A 27,057-nucleotide genomic window follows, 5' to 3' on the forward strand; every position below is an offset into this window, starting at 1 on the left:
AAGACAGCGGTGCATTCGTGACTCACAGCTCAGCCTAAAACACTTTTTAATGAAGGAATACGAAAGCTTATTGACAGACGGACAAAGTGTATTGAAGAGCAGGGAGATTATGGCGAAAAATGGTGTATTTGTCTCTCCTGAAAGTTGATTACAATAAATCCTACAGCTGGAGTATGGATAATATTGGATTCTCCCTTGTAAGTAACAGAACAATATTATACAAAACGACAATCAGCGAGACTATAAAGAACACTTTGGCACAGTACAGGGGGCTAATCACATTTGTCTAATGATGGTCATTCTGGACCTTTGAGCTGAGCAGTCCACATAGAATTAGACGGACACTAACTTCTTACTTTCAGTCAGTTTTAATGACAACCTAAAGCCAGCAACAACAATAAGAGACGGTCCACTGTTGAGCAAGACGCATCACTCACCACAGTAGGCGAATTTAAGAGAAAGCACGCAGCTCTCATGAAGGTGCAGCTGGTACTTGTCAGGCTTAGACACGTGAAGAACCTCGACATTGCTGCTCTCCATGCCAACGGCCAGCCACTCCCCTGTAGGACAGTACCCCAAAGAGAAGATCTGCAAAGACATTATAGAAATCAGAGCTGGAAGCAATGGGCTGTACTTTAGCCCCTCTCACTGCGGCCCTGTCCCGTACCTGTGATGTGAAGTCGTGCTGCTGAAGCTGCCTGCCCTCCCTCAGATCCCAACAGCGGACCGTGTTATCCAAGCCTCCCGTCCACAGTTTGGTCCCGTCATTTGAAATGTCTATGCAGCTGGCACCATCTGTGTGGCCCTGAAACTGCCTACAGGAGGAGAAAACATGAAACTGCAGCCGGATGATGATGATGAGTTTAACGCACACTAAAAAGGACCCCAGGAGACACATACCTGACGAGAGTCTGATTCTGCAAGTCCCACACCACAATGTTGCCATCGCTGCAACAGGAAAAGCACACTTTGGCATCGGGGCTGATTGCGAGGGCGTAGCAGGCCGGTGCGGAGGACGTCAGCTCTGCTTTAATCCGAGGAGTTGGAGTGGCCAGGTCCCAGATGGACAGAGTGCTGGCCTCGCCGCCTACAATGAGGGTCCGGCCATCAGGAAGCAGCTTGCAGGAGCGGATATAGTTATCCCGGTTCTGTTGAAACAGCAAATGCGCGTTAAGATTAGAAATGTGTGCAGAGCAGAACACAGGGGAAGTGCGGCCAAAAGAAACTCAGAAACAAGACAAGAGAGTTTATGGCCAAAACTTGTAAGGCCTAAAAATAAATTTTTGTGACACATGCCTGTATACGTCAATAGGGGAACACTCAACAGTTAAGAAATATTTTGGTAGAACACCTGAAACTCCTCTTCTCACCCTCAAGTCCAACAACCAATTTCATGTTCTTCAGTAATATTTAAAGAACTCCTTTGAGAACAGTGCAGGTTTTTAGGGCTCAAATCCTACTTACACTACACGACGTAAAGGGAATTTTCTCATTTTTATCATTTTCTTGGGTGATGCACCAACCAAGCAAAGTACTTATGATCTTGTACACCTCTCAGACTTTCTAGTAAACTTCCCCAAGTCCACTAATAGAAGATGCTCTCAAAAGGCACCAGGTGTTAAGCAAACTGGGCATTCACACTTGGTAATGAGTCACAGACTCGGACCCATTGGGTCCACGATCGCCTCAGGCCTATGGACTGTCCTAATTCTATGAGTAAATTGTATTGACTGCATGATCAGCAGCAACTACAAGGTCAGGCCAGGTCAGGTGGGGGAGCATGCAATGGTACAGAGCACCCACCACACGATGAAACAGCTCGGGATCCTGGCTGACAACCCCCCCTAGGCAGACGCATGCTGCAGTCCCCACCCTCCAGAAATGAACATTTACGTGCCACAGACTGGTGTGACGTGGGTGTCCCCTTGGCCTGGTCCAGCCACTCGGGTCCCTCAACAAAGAGGATCCTGCGAGACGAATCACCATCGGGAAATCATGCCAAATGGCCGTAGTGCTGTAACTGATGCTCCCTGACAATGCAGGTAATGTGCCTCATTCAGGACTCCATGGGCAATGCAAAGTCAAACCAGCGGTACTCAAGGATTCTCTGAAGAGACACAGTACCAAAGGAGTCCAGTCTTCATCTCAGGTCACTGGATAGCGTCCATGTCTAGCAACTGTAGGAAGCACCAAGACTCTAAAGACTTGGACCGTCGTCATCCGTTTGCATAGACATCGAGAGCACCACACACCCCTTTATAGCGACATCATGACCTCCCAGTCCATCTAGTGACTTCACAGGAAGAGAGTCACCAGAGACATGAATGTCACTGCCAAGGTAAGTAAACCTCTCGACAAGGTCAACACTCTCACTGCAGATACAGTGCATCCGGAAAGTATTCACAGCGCATCACTTTTTCCACATTTTGTTATGTTACAGCCTTATTCCAAAATGGATTAAATTCATTTTTTTCCTCAGAATTCTACACACAGCACCCCATAATGACAACGTGAAAAAAGTTTACTTGAGGTTTTGCAAATTTATTAAAAATAAAAAAACTGAGAAATCACATGTACATAAGTATTCACAGCCTTTGCTCAATACTTTGTCGATGCACCTTTGGCAGCAATTACAGCCTCAAGTCTTTTTGAATGTGATACCACAAGCTTGGCACACCTATCTTTGGCCAGTTTTGCCCATTCTTCTTTGCAGCACCTCTCAAGCTCCATCAGGTTGGATGGGAAGTGTCAGTGCACAGCCATTTTAAGATCTCTCCAGAGATGTTCAATCGGATTCAAGTCTGGGCTCTGGCTGGGCCACTCAAGGACATTCACAGAGTTGTCCTGAAGTCACTCCTTTGATATCTTGGCTGTGTGCTTAGGGTCGTTGTCCTGCTGAAAGATGAACCGTCGCCCCAGTCTGAGGTCAAGAGCGCTCTGGAGCAGGTTTTCATCCAGGATTTCTCTGTACATTGCGGCAGCCATCTTTCCCTTCATCCTGACTAGTCTCCCAGTTCCTGCTTCACTGTAGGGATGGTATTGGCCTGGTGGTGCCTGGTTTCCTCCAAACGCGACGCCTGGCATTCACACCAAAGAGTTCAATCTTTGTCTCATCAGACGAGGGAATTTTGTTTGTCATGGTCCGAGAGTCCTTCAGGTGCCTTTTGGCAAACTCCAGGCAGGCTGCCATGTGCCTTTTACTAAGGAGTGGCCTCCATCTGGCCACTCTACCTTACAGGCCCGATTGGTGGATTGCTGCAGAGATGGTTGTCCTTCTGGAAGGTTCTCCTCTCTCCACAGAGGACCTCTGGAGCTCTGACAGAGGGACCATCGGGTTCTTGTTCACCTCCCTGACTAAGGCCCTTCTCCCCCGATCGCTCAGTTTAGATGGCCGGCCAGCTCTAGGAAGAGTCCTGGTGGTTTCGAACTTCTTCCACTTATGGATGATGGAGGCCACTGTGCTCATTGGGACCTTCAAAGCAGCAGAAATTTTTCTGTAACCTTCCCCAGATTTGTGCCTCAGAGGTCTACAGACAATTCCTTTGACTTCATGCTTGGTTTGTGCTCTGACATGGACCTTATATAGACAGGTGTGTGCCTTTCCAAATCCTGTCCAATCAACTGAATTTACCACAGGTGGACTCCAATGAAGCTGCAGAAACATCTCAAGGATGATCAGGGGAAACAGGATGCACCTGAGCTCAATTTGGAGCTTCGTGGCAAAGGCTGTTAATACTTATGTACATGTGCTTTCTCAATTTTTAATAAATTTGCAAAAACCTCAAGTAAAAGTTTTTCACGTTGTCATTATGGAGTGTTGTGTGTAGAATTCTGAGGAAAAAAATGAATTTAATCCATTTTGGAATAAGGCTGTAACATAAAAAAATGTGGAAAAAGTGATGCGCTGTGAATACTTTCCGGATACACTATATACACTGACGGTGGCTGTGCCCAAGGGGTCATTAAAGGCCTGGCTGTTGTTTTTTTATCAGGACACTCATAAGCTCAGACTTCTCACTCAGCCTCTGAATAGACCCATTCAGAACCTCCACTGACACGGTGAAGATCACAGCAACATCAACAAAGTCAAGATCAGTGAATCTTTCTTTGCCAACAGATACCCCACAGCCACTGGACCCCATGACTCTGCCCAACACCCAGTCCATGCAAGCATTGAACAGAGTAGGAGCAAAAACACCCTGCTAATGAACCCCAGAATCAACTGATAAAAACGAATAGATTCTGCCTCCACTCTGCACAGCACTCACAGTACCAGTGTACAGGCCGGCCATGATATCCAGCAGCAACCTTGAGGGGATCATGTGAAGACTCAGGATGTCCCACAGGGGCAGCTTGATCAACTGAGTCGAACACTTTATGAAAACCTACAAAGGCTACAAAGAAACTCTACCAATATACATATTTGCACTCCATGAGAATCTTCAGTGCCAGGATGCGGTCGATGGTAGACTTCTTAGGCGTTAAACCAGACTGCTCTGGTCACTGGTAGGTGAGCAAATGATCACGGATCCTATTGAGGATGACCCTAGCTAGGACCTTACCCATCACCGAGAGGCATATAGTAGTTACCACAATCCAGGCGATCACCCTTCCCTTTCCAGATAGATAACCTGACCTGACTTGTTTAGAGTCCACCTGTGATCAACTAAATCGATTAGACAAGATTACAGTAGGAAAGGCACACGCCGGTCTATAGAAGTCCCACAGCTGACAAAAACCAAGCCATGAGGTTGAAGGAACTGCCTGCAGAGCTTACAGAGAGGATTATGTCAAAGGATAGATCTGAGAAAGCTTACACAATTCCTGCAGAAGTGAAGATTGCCAAGAGTACAGTGCTCTGCATTATTCTACAGTAAAATGGAACAGGTTTGAAACAACCAGAACTCTTGCCTGAGCTGGCCACTCAGCCAAACTGAACAGTCATGGGAGAAGGGCCACGGTAAGAGAGGGGACTATGAACCTGATGGGCACTCTGGCTGAGCTCCACAGCACCTGTATGGACAAAACTTCCAGAAGTACAGCCATCACTGTAACACTCCACCAATCTGGACTTCATAACAGAAGCCTCTCCTCAGTAGAAGTCACATGAAAGCCCAAAGAGTTTGCGAAAAAGGCACCTAAAAGACTGAATGGTGTGATGAAACCAAGATTAGCATCATGTCTACAGGAAACCAGGCAGCACTCATCACCTGCACGATACAACTCCAGTAGTGAAGCACAGTGATGGCAGCACCATTCTGTGGACATGTCTTTCAGCATCAGACTCTGGGAGACTAGACAGGGCTGAGGGAATGATGAACAGAGCCAAGTAGAGAGATTTCCTCTGTGAAAACCTCCTTTAGAGCACTGAGGACCTCAGACTGGGACCAAGGCTTACCATCCAACAGGACAATGACACTTGGCACAAAGCAAAGACAACATAGGAGTGGCCTAGGGACAACTCTGGGAATAGCCTTGAGTGGCCCAGCCAGGGCCTGGACTTGAACCCAATTGAACATCTCTGGAAAGACCTTAAAACAGCTGTCCACTGGTGGTCTCCATCCAATCTGACAGAGCTTGAGGGGATCTGCAGGGGGAAAAAAAAATGGCAGAAAACACCCAAACTCTGGTGTTTGAAGCTGGTCCTGTCATGCCCATGAAGACTACATGCTGGAATTGCTACCAAGGGTCTTGAAGTACCAAGTAAAAGATCCAAAAACTTGTGTCAATGGGATATTTCAACTTTCACAGTCTTCACATGTAAAGACTTTACATAAAGGCAACCATAAGAGGAAGGCAGCCTGTTAACTGAATAAACTCAGTTAGCGTACACGTCTTTGTGAAGGAGGAAAGCCTCTTCAAAAGGAGGACCACTAGAAGAGTCCGGTAATTCAAATTTAAATGCAACAGCACAGGTTTCACCGATCATCCCCAGTGAACCGTCTCCACTGAGGAAACTGGCAAGCTCATCAGAGACGTGAGCAACTAAAGTTGTGCAGTAAAGGGATCCTCAGATGTCAAGAATGAGAGCAAAACTGTATTAATCAAGAGGAGGATTTGTATGAAAGTGAAGAAAGCTGTGGAGATTTGATTGATTTTAGAAATTTCCGGCTCATATTATTATTGAACTGTAAAATGAGCGTGTTTGTTCCTTTTGGCAGGGATTACTCTAAAATGTCCCCAGTTGAACTGAAGCCTACACCTGCCTCTCTATAGTCAACACAGCAGGCCTTTCTTCACTTGAACGTGCAGAACTACTACTCCCACAATGCCCCACGTGGAGCAGATCAGCTTATATCCATAAACGGAAGCCTTTGAGGACCTCTAGTTAACGTGAAAAACCGAATGGCATCGTTGACAATGAAAGCAGGGAGGGTTACCAGTTCGCTTCTGAAAAATTTCATCATCTGGAAAGAGGAATAAAACGGGACAAGCTAGGAAAGCTTTCAATTTTCATCCCATCTTGTGAACATTCATGAAGGAAAGGCTGAGATGCCACCGCACGATCTTTTGTTTTCAGGAACTAATGAGTTCCCGTGTGATGCACTTATGGTCCCTGGCCACTTTCGTGTATTGCGGTCCCAACCTTCATACAAAATATGTGACGTGCAAATAAGAGTGATGTGCTGCAAATTGAGGTACCTTCGGGAATTCATGGGGGACCCCTCACTTTATTGCTTTGAAGCGATCGTGACTTCGCTGGGAAGATTATTGCTCTGATGTACTGTATGGCACGGCACAACAAGGAGGTGGCTATGAAGAGTGATGTGGAGCAAAGTTTTGTGTGATTAGGTGTTCACCGAGAACCCCTGCACCTTATTGCTTTGAATCGATTGAGACTTCATGGTCAATGCAGTGAATGAGGAGGCAGGCTATGAAGAGTGATTCTGTACTCCATCTTCACTGGTAACTCTCCAAAGTTCAAACTACTAACAGATCTGTAAATGGGAGGCAGGGCTTGTGCTCAACCAATCAACACAACTTATCAACCCGAGTCCCACCCACTGCAGCTCCTCATTGCATGAAAACTACACACACCCTGGAGTAGGAGCTAAAAAAGTACCAGGAACTACAAATGACCCAAGTGCCCGCGGTGGGAATGCTACAAAAGTTCACAAAATTTTCCAAAAAGTCCCTAGTTCCTGTGGTGGGAAAATCACCTCTAATGGCCTTATCAACTTTCCAAGCCCAAAATGGAGCTGTTAGTTCAGCCATTTTTTAATCCAGACAAAGCCACGGTCGCAAGTTTTGCTAGTTTTGGAACACAATCGATAATTTGTGGTAAAAGCTTTGTGAATTGTTGGCTGCAATTTTTTCGGTGGTACAATCGCAGGGGACTCGACTTGGCCAAACGCCTCTTCAGTTAATAATATCACCAACATACTTGGTCCTCCTGGTTTACTTCAAAGACTATAAACAAGGGGACAACACTTACCAGGCAGTCGAGCTGTGCCACAGGGCTTTTGGTTGCCAACTGGCTGACGTCCCACACTTTGACACAGCCTTTGCCCCCAGTGTAGACGTGACGTGTGGAGTTGCTGATGGTCACGGCACAGACCACCTCGCCGTGGCTCAGAGTGTGAATCTGACGGGCGTGCCGTGGGATTCCTGGACCGATCAGGGCATCTGGAGGGAAAGGAACTGGCTGCATCTGCCCATCTCCACTCACATGGAAGGAGTAAGCACTACCAACAAAAAAAGGGAAAAAAAGAGGATCATTAAAAAGAAATGCCAACAGACACACAAATCATCGTGCAGGGACAGAAATGACAAGAGTAGGACACGTGTATTTTATGCACTTGAAGTTGTATCAAATATTTTATTGCTAGTTTAAAGGTCATGTCACAATCGAAGACTTTCCCAGAGATTTTCTGTTATCACCTTCATTAAATATAATCTTTGTGAGCTGGAGGCAGTCAGCAGTGCGCACCCATTTTGTACATGACTCTTCCTCACCAACTCGAAGAGGATGGATGTCTTCAGTCGTGACAGCCAATAAATGCTCATCTAGAAGTACAATGCAACTACAAGAAATAAGGAACGCGGGTGTGTTGGACCTCGCAGACAACATTGAAGCTCAACTGCCTGACGACTTGTTCATTATTTTTATTTCAGGGATCCCAGGAACACACGGGCTAACTAACACACACTCACAGAGACATGTAATAAAGCAACCCAGATGAATTGATACTAAAGAATATATTAAATAAAGGAAGAAAAAATATAGATATAAAGCATATCAAGGAGATGGCAGCCTTCATTGGGGTGGGGTGGAAAGACAAAAAAATAGTCTCATGATAGCTGGTGTCTTATTTAATTTCTCAGGATCTTTCTTGATCCTTGTAGTAAGAAGTCAAGCAAAACGACACCTTTTATTGGCAAACTAAAAATATTAAAATACGTAAGCTTTTGAGGCAACTCGGGCTCCTTCAGGCGAGATGTAAAGCTTGCATATTGTAACCTTTCTAGTTAGTCAATCAAAAGTGACATCTTGCTCGACTTCTCACTACATCCATAATGGCTAACATGGTACAACACTCTAGTACAGGGGTCCTCAATCGCGGTCCTGGAGAGCCGCAGTGGCTGCAGGTTTTTGCTTCAACCCAGTTGCTTAATAAAAAGCACTTATTGCTAAAGTAACACTTCTGCTTCACTTTAGTGATTTTGAGCCCTTATTGCTTAATTTGGTCTTAAACAGCTATTTTAATTGCGCCTTATTATCAATAACATGCAAATGGCAAGAGAGAGCAGCATTTCTCCATTTAGCTTATTTACATTTACACCTGAGTGTATTTATCTGCACTATTGGGTTTAATTAAATACTTGGAAGAAAAATGAAGAGAAAAAAGTGAAGGACTGAGAATTACTCGTCCATTTTAGCCTTCAAATCATTTGCATGATAGAAAGGGAAAGAAAATCTAGGATATGAGAATGACCTGACATAGCAGAGTTAATTTAATTTCATAGCTTGTTTGTGCTTTATTGGCAAGAATTGCTTTCTAATTAAGCAACCAGATCAGAACAAAAACCTGCAGCCACTGCGGCTCTCCAGGACTGGGATTGAGGACCCCTGACCTAGTACTTGGTTCTTATTGAAAAAAATGATATGTAAAGCCTATGCAAATTGTTTTTTGAATTTGAATATGGCCACCAGGGGGCGATCCACCTCCCTAAACACCCAAAACACAGAGGCTCAGACGCAAGTGTTAAAGCACAAAGAGCTTCTATTGTGGAAAACTCTTCTCAGGGAAGCATTTCCCACACCTCAACCACAATACAGATAAAAGCACTGACTCCACTCCTCCATGTAAGCGTTGTCTTTCCTAACACCCCCCCATGACGACTCTGGCAGGCAGCTCCTTTAATCTGAAAGCAGAGAGTACTTCTGCTGTCCCATAATCGTGGTCCGGGAGCACTTCTGGGTTAGGCTGGAGCCCGTCAAAGTAGGGCTCATTAGTCCCCACAGCACCCCCTGGCAACACAGTATCCAACCGGGCTGAGCCCAAGAACTCCAATTCCCATGATGCCATGCGGGGAGCCATAGCGCTGCCACAACCTACAGGGGCAACCATCTGGCAGTCTGGGGAAGATAATATCCTGTGTATACTAACACCCCCAGTATTTCTCAGCTGGGGGTGTCCCGGCCGGACTAGGCCGTTCCTCAAAATATATTGTATAATTGAGCACAGATCTATATGTACTGTGATGGACTGGTGCCCTGTCCAGTGTTTGTACCCACCTTGCACCCTGTGCCAGCTGGGATAGGCGCCAGCCCCACTGTAATTCTGTGTGACATGACACATATACATACATCCATCACATATAACCCAATGTGCTTTGGGGTTTTCCAAATTAGATTACACTGACTGTGCAGCTTTAAATTGGTCCCAGTGTGACTGTGTTCTCTATACGATGGACTGACTGGTGTCCATTTCTGCCAGACAGGCACAGGCACTCTCTTATCATGCATGGAATTAAGCAGCTCTGAGAATCGTATGCCATACTAATGGCTGAAGATTAGCATAGTTGGAAGAAAGTGTAAAAACTGCAATCTGTGATTTATCACAGTGCCTGGGGCAACATGTTGACGTGTGCCATTTCCTGTATTACAATCGTTTTTTTGAGCCACTGAAATTTTCATAAAGAAGAATGACAACTTACGGTTTTCCTGATGTGGCAGACTGCATGCTGGCTGGGAGTCCTGGTACCCTCATGTGAGGGGATTCATACCCAACCTGTAATGACACAGCCAGAAAGAGATTAGGGTGGGCAGTTGGTAGAGGATTGACCAAGCAGGTAAAGAAAGGGAGAGTCTTCTGCATTTCTTGCGGTTTCCCCTTTACCTTATCTAACACACAGGGTGTCGAACTCTGGTCCTGGAGGGCCACAGTGGCTGCAGGTTTTCATTCTAACCATCATCTGCTTTAGTGACCAGCTTTTGCTACTTAAATCTTTTGCTTTAGTTTTAATTAACTTGACTCAGACCCCTTAGTCGTTTCTTTTTCCTTAATGAGCAGCCAAACAAAAATGAGACACAAAACAAGGTGCCACATGAGCAGCTCATCACATGATCTGAAATTAAAGAAAGGTGGTGGTCTTGGTAAGGTTGATCTCTCAGGTCACCTAAACATTTTGACATTGGTGTTCTTAGAAAAACAGAAAGATCAACAGTTTTGGAAACGTCTGCTGTGGCAGAATGAGAGCAGCAACAACCCATGGAATTAAATAACGGGTTTAATTAACAGCAAAAATCGGTTTCTCATTAAGAGACTGGTTGGAGTTTGAAATCCCAGTTTAGCTGGTCATCTGTCGGCTCGTTTCACGTCTCATTTGTGTTTGGCTGCATTTAATGATGAAAAGAATCAATTCAGAGGACTGAATCCTTAAAAACAGGGCTATTAATATGAAGGGAAAATAAGTTAATTAGCAGTGAAAACCAATCACTGATTAAGGGTGAGAATGAAAACCTGCAGCTACTGCGGCCCTCCAGGCCCAGAATTCAACACCCCAATCTAACATTTCAAATATTTAGCTTTTTAAATGTTAAATACTCATGTAAAAATGAAAATGTAACTGGTTTATTATGAAGTAAACCTAAGAAATATGTGACAAGAACAGGCCATTTGTTTCAGCCCAGATGATCTTTCCCTATCTGCTAACGTTTCAAAAGGTAACACTGAGCTGAGATTTGTGAATAGGAGTGCGTTACTTGCGGCGAGGGGGCACACACACTAAACGCCGTCACAGACCCAGAAGTCACTGCTTGATTAAATATGTACTGCCCTCCTCCATCAATGGCCAAGCATTCATGTTTCAACAAATACTAAAAGCTGACACCACCCGCCCCAAATTCGTTTCTTTCAGAACTTTAGCACTTCTCTCATGTTACTCGTGAAACACTTTTTGATGAGGATCAAAACATTCAGCTTCTTCAGTCTCTCCTGATGGCTCATATTACGTAACACTCTGAATAAACTGGCTGGGTGTGACAGTGGATGCATTTGGAATTTGTGCTACTGCGACCACATTGCGGAGATCAGGTCTAATATGTATGTGTGTGAGAGAGTCACTTGTATTCGCTAAAACTTCCATGGTTGCTGATAAAAGCAGCACTCTGTCACAGTCCGAGTTCGTGATGTACGGGGCAGAAGAATCTGCTTACTCTTTTTAGATGAGGCTCAGCTTCAAACATTCATGCAAGTGTTAGTCAGAGACATGCCGGATCAACTGCAGACTGACGGCCTTAATGTGCAACTCTCATCTCTCACAGTAATAAAAGTCTTTAAAAGCGTCCGTCTTACTAATGCGGTTTGACTCCCACCTCCCCAGCCCTGGCTGGGGTGCTTAAGTCTTTCATATCATCTCAAAGCTGGCGGTCCCAATCCTCTCTAGGAGAGCAGCTTTGAGCAAGAGGCCTTTGAATTTTATTAATTTCAGAAAGACAAAGTCAAGTTCTATTAGGTTTGTTTGCTTAACTTTTTGGCCTTACTTGCTACTGAAAGACTCCAAAGTTTGTTCCTACAACTCCCAGAACAAAGCGTGCTTTAATTTGTGCAACGGAGAGCCCAAAACGTGACGCGTTAAACAAATGCCAAGTGGTATCCAATGTCAAATCTAACCAACCGCTGGGCAGCTGCCACCCCAAGGAAGCAATAGTCAAAGTGCTGCTGGTGTCCTACACATGCTCAGGTGTTATCAAATAAAGTTCTATTGGGGGGAACCCCACCAAGACAGTCCGCCACGTAAAAAAATCATACAACATGTGGCAGGATTGTCGAGACAGTGTCACCATACTGCTGCTAAAACCTTCTGAAGAGCAGGGTGGATCAAGAGATGAAATGAACTAGTGAAGGGTCAAACTCAAGAAGAATTAAGCTTTTCTTTCACTTCATTCTGGTCAGGTCAGAGTATGCACTGGTACAACGCATTCCCACACCCACCACATGACAAAATAGTTAGAGATCCTGATTGGCAACCCATCAGGCAGACATGTGCACCAGTCCCACTAACTGGAAATGACCCTCTATCTGCCACAGCCAGGTGTGACGTGGGAATTCCCTTGGCTTGGTCCAGCCGCTTGGGTCTTCACCAGTGAGGATCCTGTGAGTCAGACCACCCTTGGGGAATCGCGCCACATGGCCGTAGTGCTGTAACTGATGCTTCCTCACAATGCAGGTAATAAACCTCATTTGGGGCTCTGTGACCAACACAAAGTCAAACCAGTGGTACTAAAGGATTCTCCGAAGAGACACAGTATTGAAGGAGTCCAGTCTTCATCTCAGGTCACTGGATAGCGTCCATGTCTCGCAACCATATAGTGAAACAGGAAGCAACAGGACTCTAAAGACTTGAACCTTCTTCCTTTTGATATCAGGAGCTCCACACACCCCTTTCCAGTAACCTCACCAATCCCCCATGCTCTCCCAATTCGTCTACTGACTTCATAGGAAGAGTCACCAGAGACCTGAATGTCACCGCCGAGGTAAATAAACCTCTCGACGAGGTCGACGCTCTCTGCAGACAGACACACTGCTGATGGCCATGCCCAAAAGGTCATTAAAGGCCTGGATCTTTGGTTTTTTTATTCAAGAAACTTGCAGGCCCAGGCACTCTGACTCCTCTGTCAGTCTCTCGAGCGCCCCGATCAGAGCCTCCATTGACTCCACAAAGATCACAGCATCGTCAGCAAAGTCAAGATCGATGAATCTTCCTTCACCAACAGATGCCCCACAGCCGCTGGACCCCACGATCCTCCCCAACACGCAGTCCATGCAAGCAGCTGAACAGAGTAGGAGCAAAAGCACACCCCTGACGAACCCCAGTGTACAGGCCGGCCAGGATATCCAGCAACCTTGAGGGGATCCCACAAAGTCTACCGAGTCAAATACTTTGTGCTTTTCATAAAGAAACTCTCCTAATATTTGCATTTGCACTCCATGAGAACCCTCACCGTCACGATGGCCCGACATTTGCGCAATAGACATATGAGCGCCAACAAAATAGCACAGATTATAACGCGGCGTCAAAATCGCGCTGACAAAATCGCGAAAGTTTCATTAAATATGAATTACTAGTTTAAAGCATATATAATAATGTTTATTTTAGAAGTCAATATTATGAGACGCGGCACGCAGATAGTCCTTAAGATCACGCCCTGCATATGTAGGAAGAATTGCAGCAAGACGTCTTGATAGTTGAGCGTATTTAGACTTGCTGGCTGCCTGACTGCTGGTAATTCCGCTTTGTATACGACGCGTTATGCCAACCCTCGACTGAGTTATTTGTTCGCGGCATGCCATCAGCAGTTATAACAGTTATAACCTAACACATAATGTGTACATAATGCGCATGTACGCGTCCCACTCTCTTGGCCTGTCTCGCGATTTTGTCAGCGCGCATTTGTCGAAAACCAGTTCGCGAGTTTGTCCGTCGTGGTTTTGTCGGCGCTCATATGTCAATCGCGCTTTTGTCGGTGAACCCGATGGCGTTCCATGGAAGACTTCTTAGGCGTAAAACCAGACTGCTCCAGTTGCTGGTAGGTTTTCAGTTTCACTTAGACTTTTATTTTGCATATTGGCTTAAGTTTGTTACAAGGAAGTCAAAGTAAGCACTTGTGAGAAAGCTTTTGAGAACATCCACGATTGTCGAAAACACAGAAGACACAGTTTCTTATACTGAAACTTTTCCCACTTCAAAAGTGGACATATTCAAGCAAGGTTTTTGGCTTTTGTTTCCCAGTCAGGCTCCGTGCCCCATGGCTTCCACTAAGAAACATCAGTATGGAGGAATATTTCGGACAAAATGAAATAAATAAATAAATGCGTAAATAAATACTGTGAAATGTGAGCATAAATAAATAAATGTGTCACGAAATATGTTTTTCGTTGCTTATTTATTTATTTATTTCATTTTGTCCGTAACATTCCTGCAAACCGTCATGAAATACGGCTTGAAATAAAACTGTCATTTTCACTCGTCAAAGTTGAGAGGGTGGGCTCTAACACACCCTCTAGTTACTGATTGGTGAATCGATAGCACAAGAAATAATTAGAAAAATGCTTACTACTGCCGATGAAATGGATTCTGCCGAAGATATTACGTATTTCAGAGAGAGAATTGAAGATTTATCGGAAGAAATGACAATGTTGGCGGCCCTTTTAGACTCCGATATAGATTAAACTGTTTTTGAAATTATCGAAGAACAGGTGGAACGGACTCGACTACACTCCAGTTCAGGTGACGCAGTTCCCTGCTCTGGACGTCCATCCTTTGACATTCCAGCTGAGTCAACAGAACACCTTCTGTTATGCGGCTTAAAAGTACAACAGATTGCAGATCTATATGGTGTATCGGAGAAGACGATCACAAGGCGAATGAGCAAGTTTGATATACGGTAAGCTGCAACGGCTGTATTAGTTTAGGTACTTTGACATGGAATGCCCAAAGCAGCTCCAACTAATATTTTGAACTGAACAACTTTACCACTGATCAGAGCTGTACAGTTGTTTGAAAAAGTAGCTGCGAATATGCAACTGACTTTATACTCGTAAAACAAGGGTCAAATACTGAGTTCTAAAAGGCCCGCCAACATTGTAATTTCTTCCGATAAATCTTCAATTCTCTCTCTGAAATACGTAATATCTTCGGCAGAATCCATTTCATCGGCAGTAGTAAGCATTTTTCTAATTAATTCTTGTGCTATCGATTCACCAATCAGTAACTAGAGGGTGTGTTAGAGCCCACCCTCTCAACTTTGACGAGTGAAAGTGACAGTTTTATTTCAAGCCGTATTTCATGACGGTTTGCAGGAATGTTATGGACAAAATGAAATAAATAAATAAGCAACGAAAAACATATTTCGTGACACATTTATTTATTTATGCTCTCATTTCATGACATATTTATTTATTTATGCTCACATTTCACATTACTTTTATTTATTTACGCATTTATTTATTTATTTCATTTTGTCCGAAATATTCCTCCATACATCAGACAGGCTGTGCATTCTTTAAAAGAGTAGAAAACGCTTAACTTCAAAACAAAACTGCATACATACAGTGCTGGTGGAGACTAACTTTGACTTGAATAAGGCTGAACGTATCTTTTAAGCCTCACATGTGGACCTCTTCTTTCTAAACAGATTCGGATGAAGAGACTGAAATGAAGAGGTAGCACTTTTACTTTTTTTCTTCACAATCATCCAGGTGGGCCCTTCTCACCCCTTTTTCAAATCGTTTTTTTCCCCCCAATAACAACATTTCCCTTTGGTCCAGGATCTCCATCCCCTCCTCTTTTTTTCCCCCCTTTAACTTCTACTTGGGTCAGCCCTTAAGACATGTGGTAGATCACATCCTCGTCCTCTTCCTACTCATCCTCAATTTTGTCTTTGCTCCTCCTTTCTTGTCACACAAACGCTGCCACTTTATTTGCTGTGCTGCTCAAAGCCTCCCACAAGCCTTTACTCTTACGTTCTGTGTGGCAACGTGATCTCCCATCCTCCATTGCCTTGTCGGGAGCACCATCTGTAGAGGAGTCCTCCACCCAAAAACAAGATGTTGCTTGAATGTTACTTAAGCCATGTACTTTAAAACAATGACTGATGGGGAAAAAAAAAGATATGTTTTCATGCAGAAAGGAAGCAAGAACATTTATAACTGAACAGTCGTGGAAGGGGGCCAACAGCAAACAATATCAAAAAGTCCAAGAAAAAAATCTCACATTAATCGTGTCGCCTAATCCACATGCGAAAATCATCCAGTCACTTACTGTCAGTGTCCAAAATATTTTTATATAAAAACACCCTCTTCAAAGAAGAAGGCACGTGCACACAGCGAGTGAAGCTTCAGGGCGGCCAGTGAATAAAAAGGAGTCCTGACCAATGAAATGAGGCAGGTCTTCAGGTCTGATGCTCATTCATGAGAGCATTCCCTGGAAAATATTTTAGTGGACGTTGTGAATAAGCAACTGGGTGAATTTGCATGTGGATTATGCAACACAAGAGACGCAATTCCCCCCCCACCATGGGCGTTTGCACTGGGCCTCTTATGGCAAACGTTGAATCCCAAGTTCTCTTACCTCCTTTTTGCAAGAAAACATGAGGGTAAAAAACTTTTTCTTGGCCATCCCTATAAAAGTAGATGAGGTAAATAACATTTAAACAAAATGTCATTTTTGAGTGGAGTACTCCCTCAGTCTTCCAGGAAACCCAATCACCAGCATAATCCATTTAATGTTGTCCATCTCGTGTATCTTAATCCACGTGAATGTGTTGCTTTGGGTTTATCCACTGACCCACTTTGTGTCACTTGTGCTCCCGAAATGTCCCCAGAGCCTTTCTCCACATGTCTTCTGTCTCTCCCTATTGGCATGCTATTCCAACTCTCCTCTCTCACCTCATATTTTTTCTTCTCCTGGACCTTTCCACATGCGCTGCAGCAGATGTTGCTGTCTCTCTGGGTCTATCACTGCCAAAACTTGCTCTAGCCTCTAGATGGAAATCCTCCTGGTTCAGTCTCTGTTGATTCTTGAAGATCTTCTTTCTCGAACATCACTCCTCTAATGGAGCATCTGGCCCACCATCAGGGAGTGGCTGTCTGTCACCAAGCTTGATGGTGAATGGCTACCTGGTGGCAAGTGAATGTGGGGCGTGGATGTATCGCTTTTGCTGCCTTTCGTTTTCAGTCTGGCTTTGCCCCTTCCGATTAGTCAGGCAGACACCACTTTAGTCACGTTCTCCATTTTTGCTTATTTTGTTTCTCACAGGGTTGGAGTGGTGGGGGTATTTTATCTCATTTTCTTATAATCTCATACATCCAAATTCTTTTGGTATTTTATTTATTCCTTTTAATAAAAATGTCTTTACAAAAAAAAAAAATTTCTCTTAATCATCCTTCAGATGTCAAATAGAAATCCCACTCATGCACTCACCACAGAGGTGCGGCCATAATTGGCTGCAGCCACAGCAGCAGCGGCGGCTCCGTTAATCTGCGGAGACACGAGGTGCAGCCCAGCATAAGCCCCCGCCATCTCGCCATTCACCCCAGGGTGGGGGATCCCAAATGCCCCTGCATAGGAGTTCTGCACTGAAAGCGGGTTCCGTAGTCCGAGAGCTGAGGCAAATAAGGAGACAAAAAAAAAAAACACACAAGACATAAATTATGATGATGGATCATGGGTCGAGAGGAGAAGTACAATCAATGCAGCACGTGCTTAACAACATGGCATAGTGAACACTGCCAACCCGATGAGACAATGGCAAACAGTGCAGAACACATGTGCACCACCTTTTGTTTTTCTTTTTGTGCCAGAGCTGACACCTGGTGGTTGAAGGAAAAGAAATGTGCGTAAATGCCCTCCCAGCCGACCACCCATTACTATGCCCATCTACTCAGTTTTTGTTCCCCTATGGAGGGACCGGGATTAAGTTCATGTGAAAGGCTCGCAAGGATCAGAGAAGCAGGTAAGCAGCGCAGAAGGGGAGAGACGACGAGAGACTCCTGAAAACACACAAAAGGGGCCACAACAGCAAGAGGCCTTTCATTAAAATTGAAGAATTCCCTCAACCGCCAAGATGCAAGTCTTTGCCAAACAGCATACAAAAAAAAAAAAAATTCTAAAATGATAAATGCCAATTTATTATTCATAAGCCCGCTGATTGAGAAAATGGTGCTTGAGGGCTCGTCTGTCACCTCCTCACGGGCTGCAGCAGGGAGCAAAGGAGCCAGCAAGCAATTATCTGCACAGCAAGCATGGGGCTTGGGTTTGCAAAGTTTACCTGCGTGAATTCTTACGCAATTATCCTCACCGGCAAATTATGCAGGCAATCATGGCTCTCAAAAGCCTTTCCAAAAGAAATGGGGCCCAACGGGAAAACAGTCGATCTTATGACGGCAAAGGGGTTAATAAGGACATTGAGGTATTAAAGAATACAAAACACGACATGGTGCGACCGAAATGAATACATATCCCCTTAAAGGAAAGTCTACAATGTGTACTTTAATCACAATGTCTGAAAGGTTTGATTTGTAAATTTAAACCATGGTGCAGAGGGCTAAATCAAGGAAAGAAATGTGTCTTTGTTCCAAACATTATAGAGGGTACTGTATGGGATATCAGATTTAATTTGTGACATACAGCTGTACAGGCCGCACAGTGGCCTTGCAGCAAGGAGACCAGCGTTCACATACTGGGTCCTTCCTTGTGGAGTTTGCAAGTTCTCTCCATGTCAGAGTGGGTTTCCTCCCACTGTTTAGGTGAATTGGTGACGCCTTTGTGCGCGTTTGTGTGTTCACCCCAGTGATGGACTGGCACCCCATCCAGCGTTTGTTCCTGCCTTGCTCTCTATTCTAACTGGGATAGGTTCCAGCACCTATTGCCCCACCAACCCTGTGACCCTGATCTGGTTTAAACTGGTTAGAAAACAACATGACACACAACTACACACAATACAGTATGTAGTCCACTCCAAGACTGTGCATTAGAAGAATATCAAAAGACATGTACTCAGCTCTATTAAGTATAAAGAAATATCTATGTACAATTACAGCATTATATTAAAGTAGATCTCTCTATTATATTTAAAAAAAAAAAAAAAAAAAGTTTTCCATCGAGTCCGCATTATTCAGCCTTGACCACTTCCCTCCACACCACTCACCCAATCACGACTCTTATTGCATGCATCCTTTCTCCATCCCACCCTTTGACACTCTGAGTGCTGCTAACTCGCTCTTCAACACAGCCGCTTATAATGGCAAGGCAGGAAAACAAAATATCACGCAAGGAGATACAGAAATGCCTTTTGTATTAAAACGATTGCAATTTCCAGGGCGGTTAAACTTTGCAATGACCATTAATAAATCGCAAGGTCAAAGTTTGGATCAACTAGGGTTAATGGTCTAGCTGCAATTGATGATATTTACCCATGGTCAATTGTATGTAGCTCTATCAATATATACATCGAAAAAAGGCATCAAATGGAATAGAAGTGAGACGATAAAGTAATTCACAACATTGTTTTTGATGAGGCATTAATGTAATTTAATTTATTTACTTTTTTATGCTTTATCACATTTTACTTCTACTTTTTACAATGTTTTATTACTCAGTGGTATTTAAAATAGACAGCTGTAGTGAAATACTCAAGTAACTGATTTTCTCTCTGTAACAACTCGGGACCAAACCGGCTTCCTCCCGCACCCCGCATACCCTTCTATACCATCTCTTTAAATACAATCACTTTCTCCAATGGAGTGGTGTACCAACACCCTTAGGAGCAGCTCACCCCGGTGGGGTTATGTTGGCGAGCGAGGTGAGCAGGGGGCACAGCCCCCAAGTAATCAAATATTAAATATGTACATAAAGTATACAATGTACAGTAATATGCTGTACATGTCTCGTACTTTTCAGACCCCTTCACTTTTTCACATTTTGTTATGTGTAGCCTTGTACTAAAATCATTCAAAATCATTCCCCCACCGAAAATTAAACACTCAATACCCAAGAATGACCAAGTGAAGATGATGATTTTTTATAAGAAATTGACACCAGGATTCAGACCCTTGTTGGTTGCTTGGTTGAAGCCCTTAAGTGGCAATTGCATCCTAGAGTTTTCTTCGGTTTGAAGTGACAAGCTTCACACTTCTGGATGTGGAGATTTTGTGTCACTCTTCTCTGCAGTTCCTCTCAAGTTCTCTCAGCTTGGATGGAGACCGTCAGTGGACAGATATGTTCAGGTCTCTCCAGAGATATTCAGGTCCAGGCTCTGGCTGGGCCACTCAAGGACATCCATGGAGTTGTCACTAAGCCACTCCAGTGTTCCTTCTGCTTTGTGCTTACGGTCCTGTTGGAAGGCAAGCCTTTTGGCCCAGTCTGAGGCCCAGAGAGCTCTACAGCAGGATTTCATTAAGGATATTGTTGCACTTCACTCCATTCCGCTTCATCTTAACCCTGACAAATCTTTCTGTCTCCGATTGTGCCACCACCATGCTTCACCGTTGGAATGGTATTGCACAGATGATGAGTAGTGTCTTGGTCTCTCCAGATGCGACACTTAGAACTGAGGCCATGACAGTTCAGTCTTTGTTTCATCAGACCAAGGAAACTTTCTTCTCAAGGCCTGGGGTCCATTAGGTGCCTTTCTGCAAACTTCAAGCAGGCTTTCATGTTGTCGGCTGGCCACTCTGCTATAAAGTTCAGGTTAGTGGAGTGGAGCGTTGCAGTGGTGGTTGTTCTTCTGGAAGTTATTCCCATCTCCACATAGTTCCCATCAGATTCTTCCTCACCTTTCCTATCATGGCCCTTCTTACTTGATTGCCTACTATGGCTAGGGAGTGGGGTCCATTAAGACCAAGATCTGTGACTTGACACAATTCTGTCTCTAAGCTCTGCAGCCAACTGCTTCCATCTCATGGCTTGGTTTTGGCTCAACTGTGGGAACTTCTATAGACAGCTGTGTGGTTTTCCTAATCAGTCCAAATAAACTGAATTGGCCACAGGTTGGATCCAAACAAGGTGTAGAAACATCTCAGTGAAGCACCTGAGCCAAAGTCAAGTTTCATATGAAAGGGTCTGAATAGCTGAGTCAATGTGACATTTCTTTTTTAATCTTTAAATCATCATCATCTTCTTCTATTGCTGCTTCCATTTGGGGTTGCCACAGCGGATCATCTTTTTCCATATCTTCCCGTCTTCTCCATCTTGCTCAGTTACACCCACCACCTGCATGTCCTCTCTCACCACATCTATAAACAATCTCTTAGGCCTTCCTCTGCTCCTCTTACCTGGCAGCTCTATCCTCAGCATCCTTTTCCCAATATACCCAGCATCTATTCTCTGCACATGTTCAAACCAACGCAATATCGCCTCTCTGACTTTGTCTCCCAACCGTCCAACTTGAGCTGATCCTCTAATGTACTCATTTCTAATCCTGTCCATCCTCGTCACACCCAATTCAAATCTTAGCATTTTTAACTCTGCCACCTCCAGCTCTGTCTCATGCTTTCTGCTCAGTACCACTGTCTCCAGTCCATATAACATAGATCTCCACCTCTCCAGGGTCTCCTCAACCTGCTCCCGACTATCACTACAGATCACAATGTTATCAGCAAACATCATAGTCCACAGGGACTCCCGTCTAATCTCGTCTGTTAATCTGTCCATCACCACGGCAAATAAAAAAGGGCTCAGAGCAGATCCCTGATGTAATCCCACCTCCACGTTGAATGCATTTATCACTGCTACCGCAGACCTCACCACGAACACACTTCCCTCGTACATATCCTGTACAACTCTTACGTACTACTCTGCCACTCCCGACTTCCTCATACAATACCACAACTCCTCTCGTGACACCCTGTCATATGCTTTCTCCAGGTACATTTAATTTAATAAATTTACTAAGATTGCAAAAATGTTGTTGTTCGTCATTTTGGGGTATTGTGTCGCTTGATGAAGGAAACAAATAATTGAAGTGACCCTATTCGGATTCAGCGGGTTAGAAAATGGATGGATGGATTTTAGCACAAGACTGCCATATAACATAATGTGCACACATACATTGTTTATGTACACCATGTCAGCTCGTTTATTGTAAGAAGTGTGAAATCATCCGACACTTTTTTCAGTGTAGAATTGAAGATGACCAGCAACTTTAGGCTTAACTAAGTAGTGCTGTGTACCTCCATGACAAGTCAAGGTAAAGTGTTGGCATAAATTAAAACACAAAATATCAGGACTCAATAAACTGAGACTACAAGAAGAAAGCCTTGCACACAGACAGAAGGGTCCAACTCGCCCTTTTCAAGTGAACTTATCCTTAACTTACCTAAGGGGTCTACTCCAGCTTTTCCTTGCACAGCTCTGAACTGTGGAGCATTGGAGCTTGGGCCTGGAATGGAGGACTCTCCCACTGGCATTGGGGTGCTAGATTTCAGTCCAGGTGTGCTTGAGCCCTCCTTCTGCGGAGGATGAAACACACAAATAAGTCAGTGAACATATGCATACCACTTTCCTCAAAAATGTCCTGGCTTGGATAATCAGTGATCCCAAATTGACCATACATGTGTGTGTGTGGAGGTGGGCTCTGTGATAGACTGGTGCTCTGTCCACAATCTTGTGTCCTCAGCTGTCAGGACAGGCTTTGAACTTTTTTGTTTTTAACCCTGCCTTGCCACATACAGTATTAAAAGTTTTACTCCACTCAAACACTCACCATATCACCCAAGCTTTTGTTCTGCTCTAGGTGTGGTGGTTAGGAAAACGGCAGCAAGACCACAGCCATAATCCCACCCAATAGGCTTACGTCCCTTTGGATTCAAATCCCATGACATTGTTTAGCTCTTTGCCCTAATGAGTCAACAGTGACATTTTATTTCCCACAGAGTGTGCGAGTAAATTCTGTATACACATACTGTATATAGTGTCACACATGCACATGGGATGCAGTCAAGAGGATCAACTAAGGGTAAAGAGCTGACTCGGAGGGTGACAACGTGTACTAACATCTCTTCTTCCACTTCTGAAGATCACAGGAAGGAAAAAAAACCCTAAATACCAATTGGGTTCCACTTCCACCTCCAGACAACGCCTTCCAACTGACCTCCTCCCAGCTCTGGCTCCTGGAGTAGTGATGGCTGGCTCCTTTTATAAGACACCCGGAAATGCTAGTACACAGCTCAACAGCTTCCGCAGTGCCCCATGGCGGTACCCACAGAAGGCAGGGCTGCTCCAAACTCCAACTCCCAGGGAGGCCTGTGGGAGTCCGAGGCACCACTGCAACCCAGAGAGGCTGCCACCTAGTGCTCTGGGGGAGGTAATGCCCTGAATAAGCTCCATCCATCCATCTATATATCTATATCTATATCTATATATCTCCATTGTAATAGGAAATGACATTGGACTGAGGTTTTGGCAGGGATGGAGAGTTTGTCTATCCCCAGATGTATGCTATAGATTATACAGTCCCCTGATACACCAGGTGGCAGCACTCCTGAGCTGGTACACCCCATACAAAGTCCCACAGGGAATGTTAGGAATTGTAGACCCATTGGGAAACCCTGCTGGGTGCCATGGGTACAGCCACGAGGGGAGCTATTGGAGAGGATTGTCCTGACTTTGAAGGGCTTCCGCCAGACCCAGAAGTGTTTGCACAGTACAGTATGGTAGCCCAGGATTTACTCCTGGATCGGGCATAAAAAAAGGTAGGGCTGGCTCACCTCCAGGGGGAATTGGGAGGAGGAGGTGGAGGACGCTTGTTAGGAAATGTGGAAGGAGTGTAATAGAATTAATGTCGACTCTGTTTAGCTTGGAAAAATTTGTGGAGAAGTCTGCAAAATGTGTTTGCGAACATTAAACTACTTGAACCTGTGACTGTGTCAGTGAAGCTGTATTTGGGATAGTGTTATGCCCCCTAGTGGTTACAGTATAATTTACACACGCACTGAGCATGCACTGATATATCATACTGCAGGACAGTTCATCTTTATCAAAGACGACAGACACAATCCAAGGAAATCAGTTATTATACAAAATGGTATGGCAGAACGAACGAACCAAGCCATCCCAATCACGTGGCACAAACTATCAAAAGAAAACACACACGGACTAGCGGGACCCACCGAAGAGGACTCTTTGGTACGAGAAGGTGAAGCAGCACTGCTTGAAGAGGGGCTGGCCTGGGGCACCTCCTTTCTCTGGTGTAGCTTGTCCAAGCCATTCTCTCGTGATGAGCAAGAGTGGACACTGTGGGGCGATGATGGGTCCTACAAAGAGGGGGTGAGATTTATACAAAAAAAGGTGATTTAGAACAGATATGTAGAATAAGAACTCAGAACATCCTCCCATGTTTTCAGAAGTGGTGCACAAAAAAAACAACAAACCAACCCACCTCATCAACCACAAGGTTGTCATCACTTTTGTCAGCATCGCTTCCCTAGAGGAACAAATACTGAAAATTACTAAAAGCTCGACTTCCAGTCTTCGAAGATAGCGCGGCGTCTTAAATTCACAATACACACATAATCAGTGGCGAAGTCCTTCTCATCCACCTTCCGCTTCTTGCCGTTACTCAGATAGTCAGCCGGAGCCCTGCCTTTGTCTCCATTTGATAAGGAGCTCTGGTTGGCGAGAACAGAAAGAGGTCAGCGTATAATGGATGCCTAAACCTCAAAGACGTGTGAATTGGGGGGATTAATGAGGAGTAACAGTCCACTGGTCAAATACCGCGAGAAACAGCAGCCGGGCCCTGAATTTTCTTATTTTTAATAATTACTTTTTTTTTTTTTTTAAAGTTTTATTTCATTTTTATTATTATAGGGATCTCCACAAAGTGTTAGACAAATACACATTTTTTTCTTGATTCCCCCTTTGCTCCACAGTTTAAAAGTTACAAATCAAACTCCTCCGACATCGTGATTAAAGTGCACATTGCAGACTTTCATTTCAGAGTCTTTGCACACATTTCAGATACACAACACTTTCTATACGCCACCTTCGGGACACACAATGTTTGGGACACTTGGCGTCACAGGTGTTTGTGATTCCTCAGGTGATCCCACTGCTCCATAAGACACCTCGGCTCGCCTCTACCCTTTGGGGTCTATCGTTGCCATTGAGGACAACATGGGGACAAGAGTTGTGCCAATGAAAGTCAAAGAAGCCATAATGACCTGAAAACCAATGATAAAACCATAAGAGACATCAGGAAAACTTTAGGATGACCAAAATCAACTGTCTGGAATATCATGAAGAAGAAACACACTGGTGGGCTCGGTAATCACAAAGGGGGCACAAAGGCCAAGGAAGACCTCCACTGCCGACGACAGAAGAATCCTCACAATGGTAAAGAAAAAGCCCCCAATACTTGTCTGACAGACCAGAAACAGACTTCAGGGGGCAGATGTGTGTGTGTGTCAGAGATGGCTGTCAGCAGAAGGCTTCATGAACAGAAACACAGAGGAGGCCGCGCTGCGAGATGCAAACTACAAAAACAGGAGGGTCAGATTACAGTTTGAGAAAAGGGACTTAAGAGAGCCAGCAGAATTCTGGGAAAAGGTCTTGTGGACAGATGAGACAAAGATGAACCTGATCCTACAACAACATGAGAACTTAAACACACTGCTAAGGCAACACACTTGTTTTCTCAAAGCTAAAAGAATAGAAAATTCTCGAATGGCCAAGCCAGTCACCCGATTTCAATCCAACTAAGCAGAGCATCCATATACTGAAGAGAAAGCTTAAGGGGACAAGCCCCCTAAACAAGCAGGAGCTGAAGATGGCTGCACTGGAGGCTTGGCAGAGCATCACCAGAGAAGAGCCTTACAGCCTGATAATGTCTGTGAATCACAAACTTCAGTCATTGCATGTGAGGGATATGCGACCAAGAACTAAATAGGACTACAGCTTTAATAGACCTGCCATAATGTTGTCCTGAAATGGGGGGACCACATAGAAATAGTGTTATGTGACCAAAATGTCTGCATATCCCCTTAAAAGAAAGTCTGCAATGTGCACTTTAATCACAATGTCTGAATTGTCTGATTTATAACTTTAAACATGGCAGCATAGGGGTGGGGGGTAATTAAGGAAAAATGTTTGTTTGTTTCAAACATGGAGGACAACTGTATGTGTCAGTTGTACTAAAAAAAAAAAAAAATAAGTAAATAAAATAAACCCAACTCTTCCAGATGGGAATGCCACAGGGCTCTTTGCACCCACACACACAGGAGTCAAGCCATACAGCACCCTGGTGAAGTAAGCATTAATGTCAAAGATACACATAATGGACCACCATCAGCTGCGGCGCCTTGCTTCAGAATGTCATATCAGCCCCCAAAAAGGGACAACAGAGCAAAAGTGCTCATGAAAACAAAGAAGGTGTGCATCCTGCTGGGCAGCTCAATTAATGGTTTGGCAGAAAATACCAACTAGTTAGGGAAAAGCCCCCAGTGCTGAGAATAGTTCAGTTTTTAATTTAAGCAAATTTGCTAAGTTTTCAGCGAGGGGTTTGTTTCCTGCCTTGCACCCTGTGTTGGCTGGGATTGGCTCCAGCAGACACCCGTGACCCTGTAGTTAGGATATAGCAGGTCGGATAATGGATGGATGGATGTTGTCACTTTCCATCCATCCATCCATTTTCTAACCCGCTCAATCCGATTACAGGGTCACGGGGGTCTGCTGGAGCCAATCCCAGCCAACACAGGGCACAAGGCAGGAACCAATCCTGGGCAGGGTGCCAACCCACCGCAGGACACACACACACACACCCACCCCCACACACCAAGCACACACTAGGGCCAATTGTCATCATTAATTATTGAGTGTTGGGCAAAAGTGGCAAATTTATCCATTTGAAATGAACGACGCAATAAAGTGTGCAGAAAGTGAAGGGGTCTGAATACTAATCTCACACACACACACACACACATACATATAGGGTATAAACAGAGTAGATATCCAGTGTCCATTAAACCAAGAATATTTAAATGATAAAGCGTATCTGCCTTGAAAAACCTGAATAATGAAATGAAACACAACTTTAAACATCTTAGCTGCATCAGT

The 27,057-nt window shown here is 44.4% G+C and overlaps 1 protein-coding gene across 5 annotated transcripts in view; it reads right to left on the bottom strand.

Annotated features, from left to right (window-relative positions):
• The window catches only part of tle2a (TLE family member 2, transcriptional corepressor a), a 127,791-nt gene that overhangs the window by 21,655 nt on the left and 79,079 nt on the right, over window positions 1-27,057 (bottom strand). For all 5 annotated transcript variants that reach the window (XM_039766869.1, XM_039766867.1, XM_039766868.1 and 2 more), the window contains 10 exons: window positions 24,516-24,614; window positions 24,386-24,430; window positions 24,117-24,260; window positions 22,325-22,457; window positions 17,431-17,612; window positions 10,162-10,235; window positions 7,436-7,685; window positions 901-1,148; window positions 668-815; window positions 438-588 (listed from right to left, as the gene is read on the bottom strand). In XM_039766869.1, coding sequence (XP_039622803.1) covers window positions 438-588; window positions 668-815; window positions 901-1,148; window positions 7,436-7,685; window positions 10,162-10,235; window positions 17,431-17,612; window positions 22,325-22,457; window positions 24,117-24,260; window positions 24,386-24,430; window positions 24,516-24,614 — 1,474 coding nt within the window. The remainder of the gene's footprint in view (window positions 1-437; window positions 589-667; window positions 816-900; window positions 1,149-7,435; window positions 7,686-10,161; window positions 10,236-17,430; window positions 17,613-22,324; window positions 22,458-24,116; window positions 24,261-24,385; window positions 24,431-24,515; window positions 24,615-27,057) is intronic.

The sequence above is a fragment of the Polypterus senegalus genome, chromosome 10 (assembly GCF_016835505.1).
Source record: "Polypterus senegalus isolate Bchr_013 chromosome 10, ASM1683550v1, whole genome shotgun sequence".
Taxonomy (NCBI): domain Eukaryota; kingdom Metazoa; phylum Chordata; class Cladistia; order Polypteriformes; family Polypteridae; genus Polypterus; species Polypterus senegalus.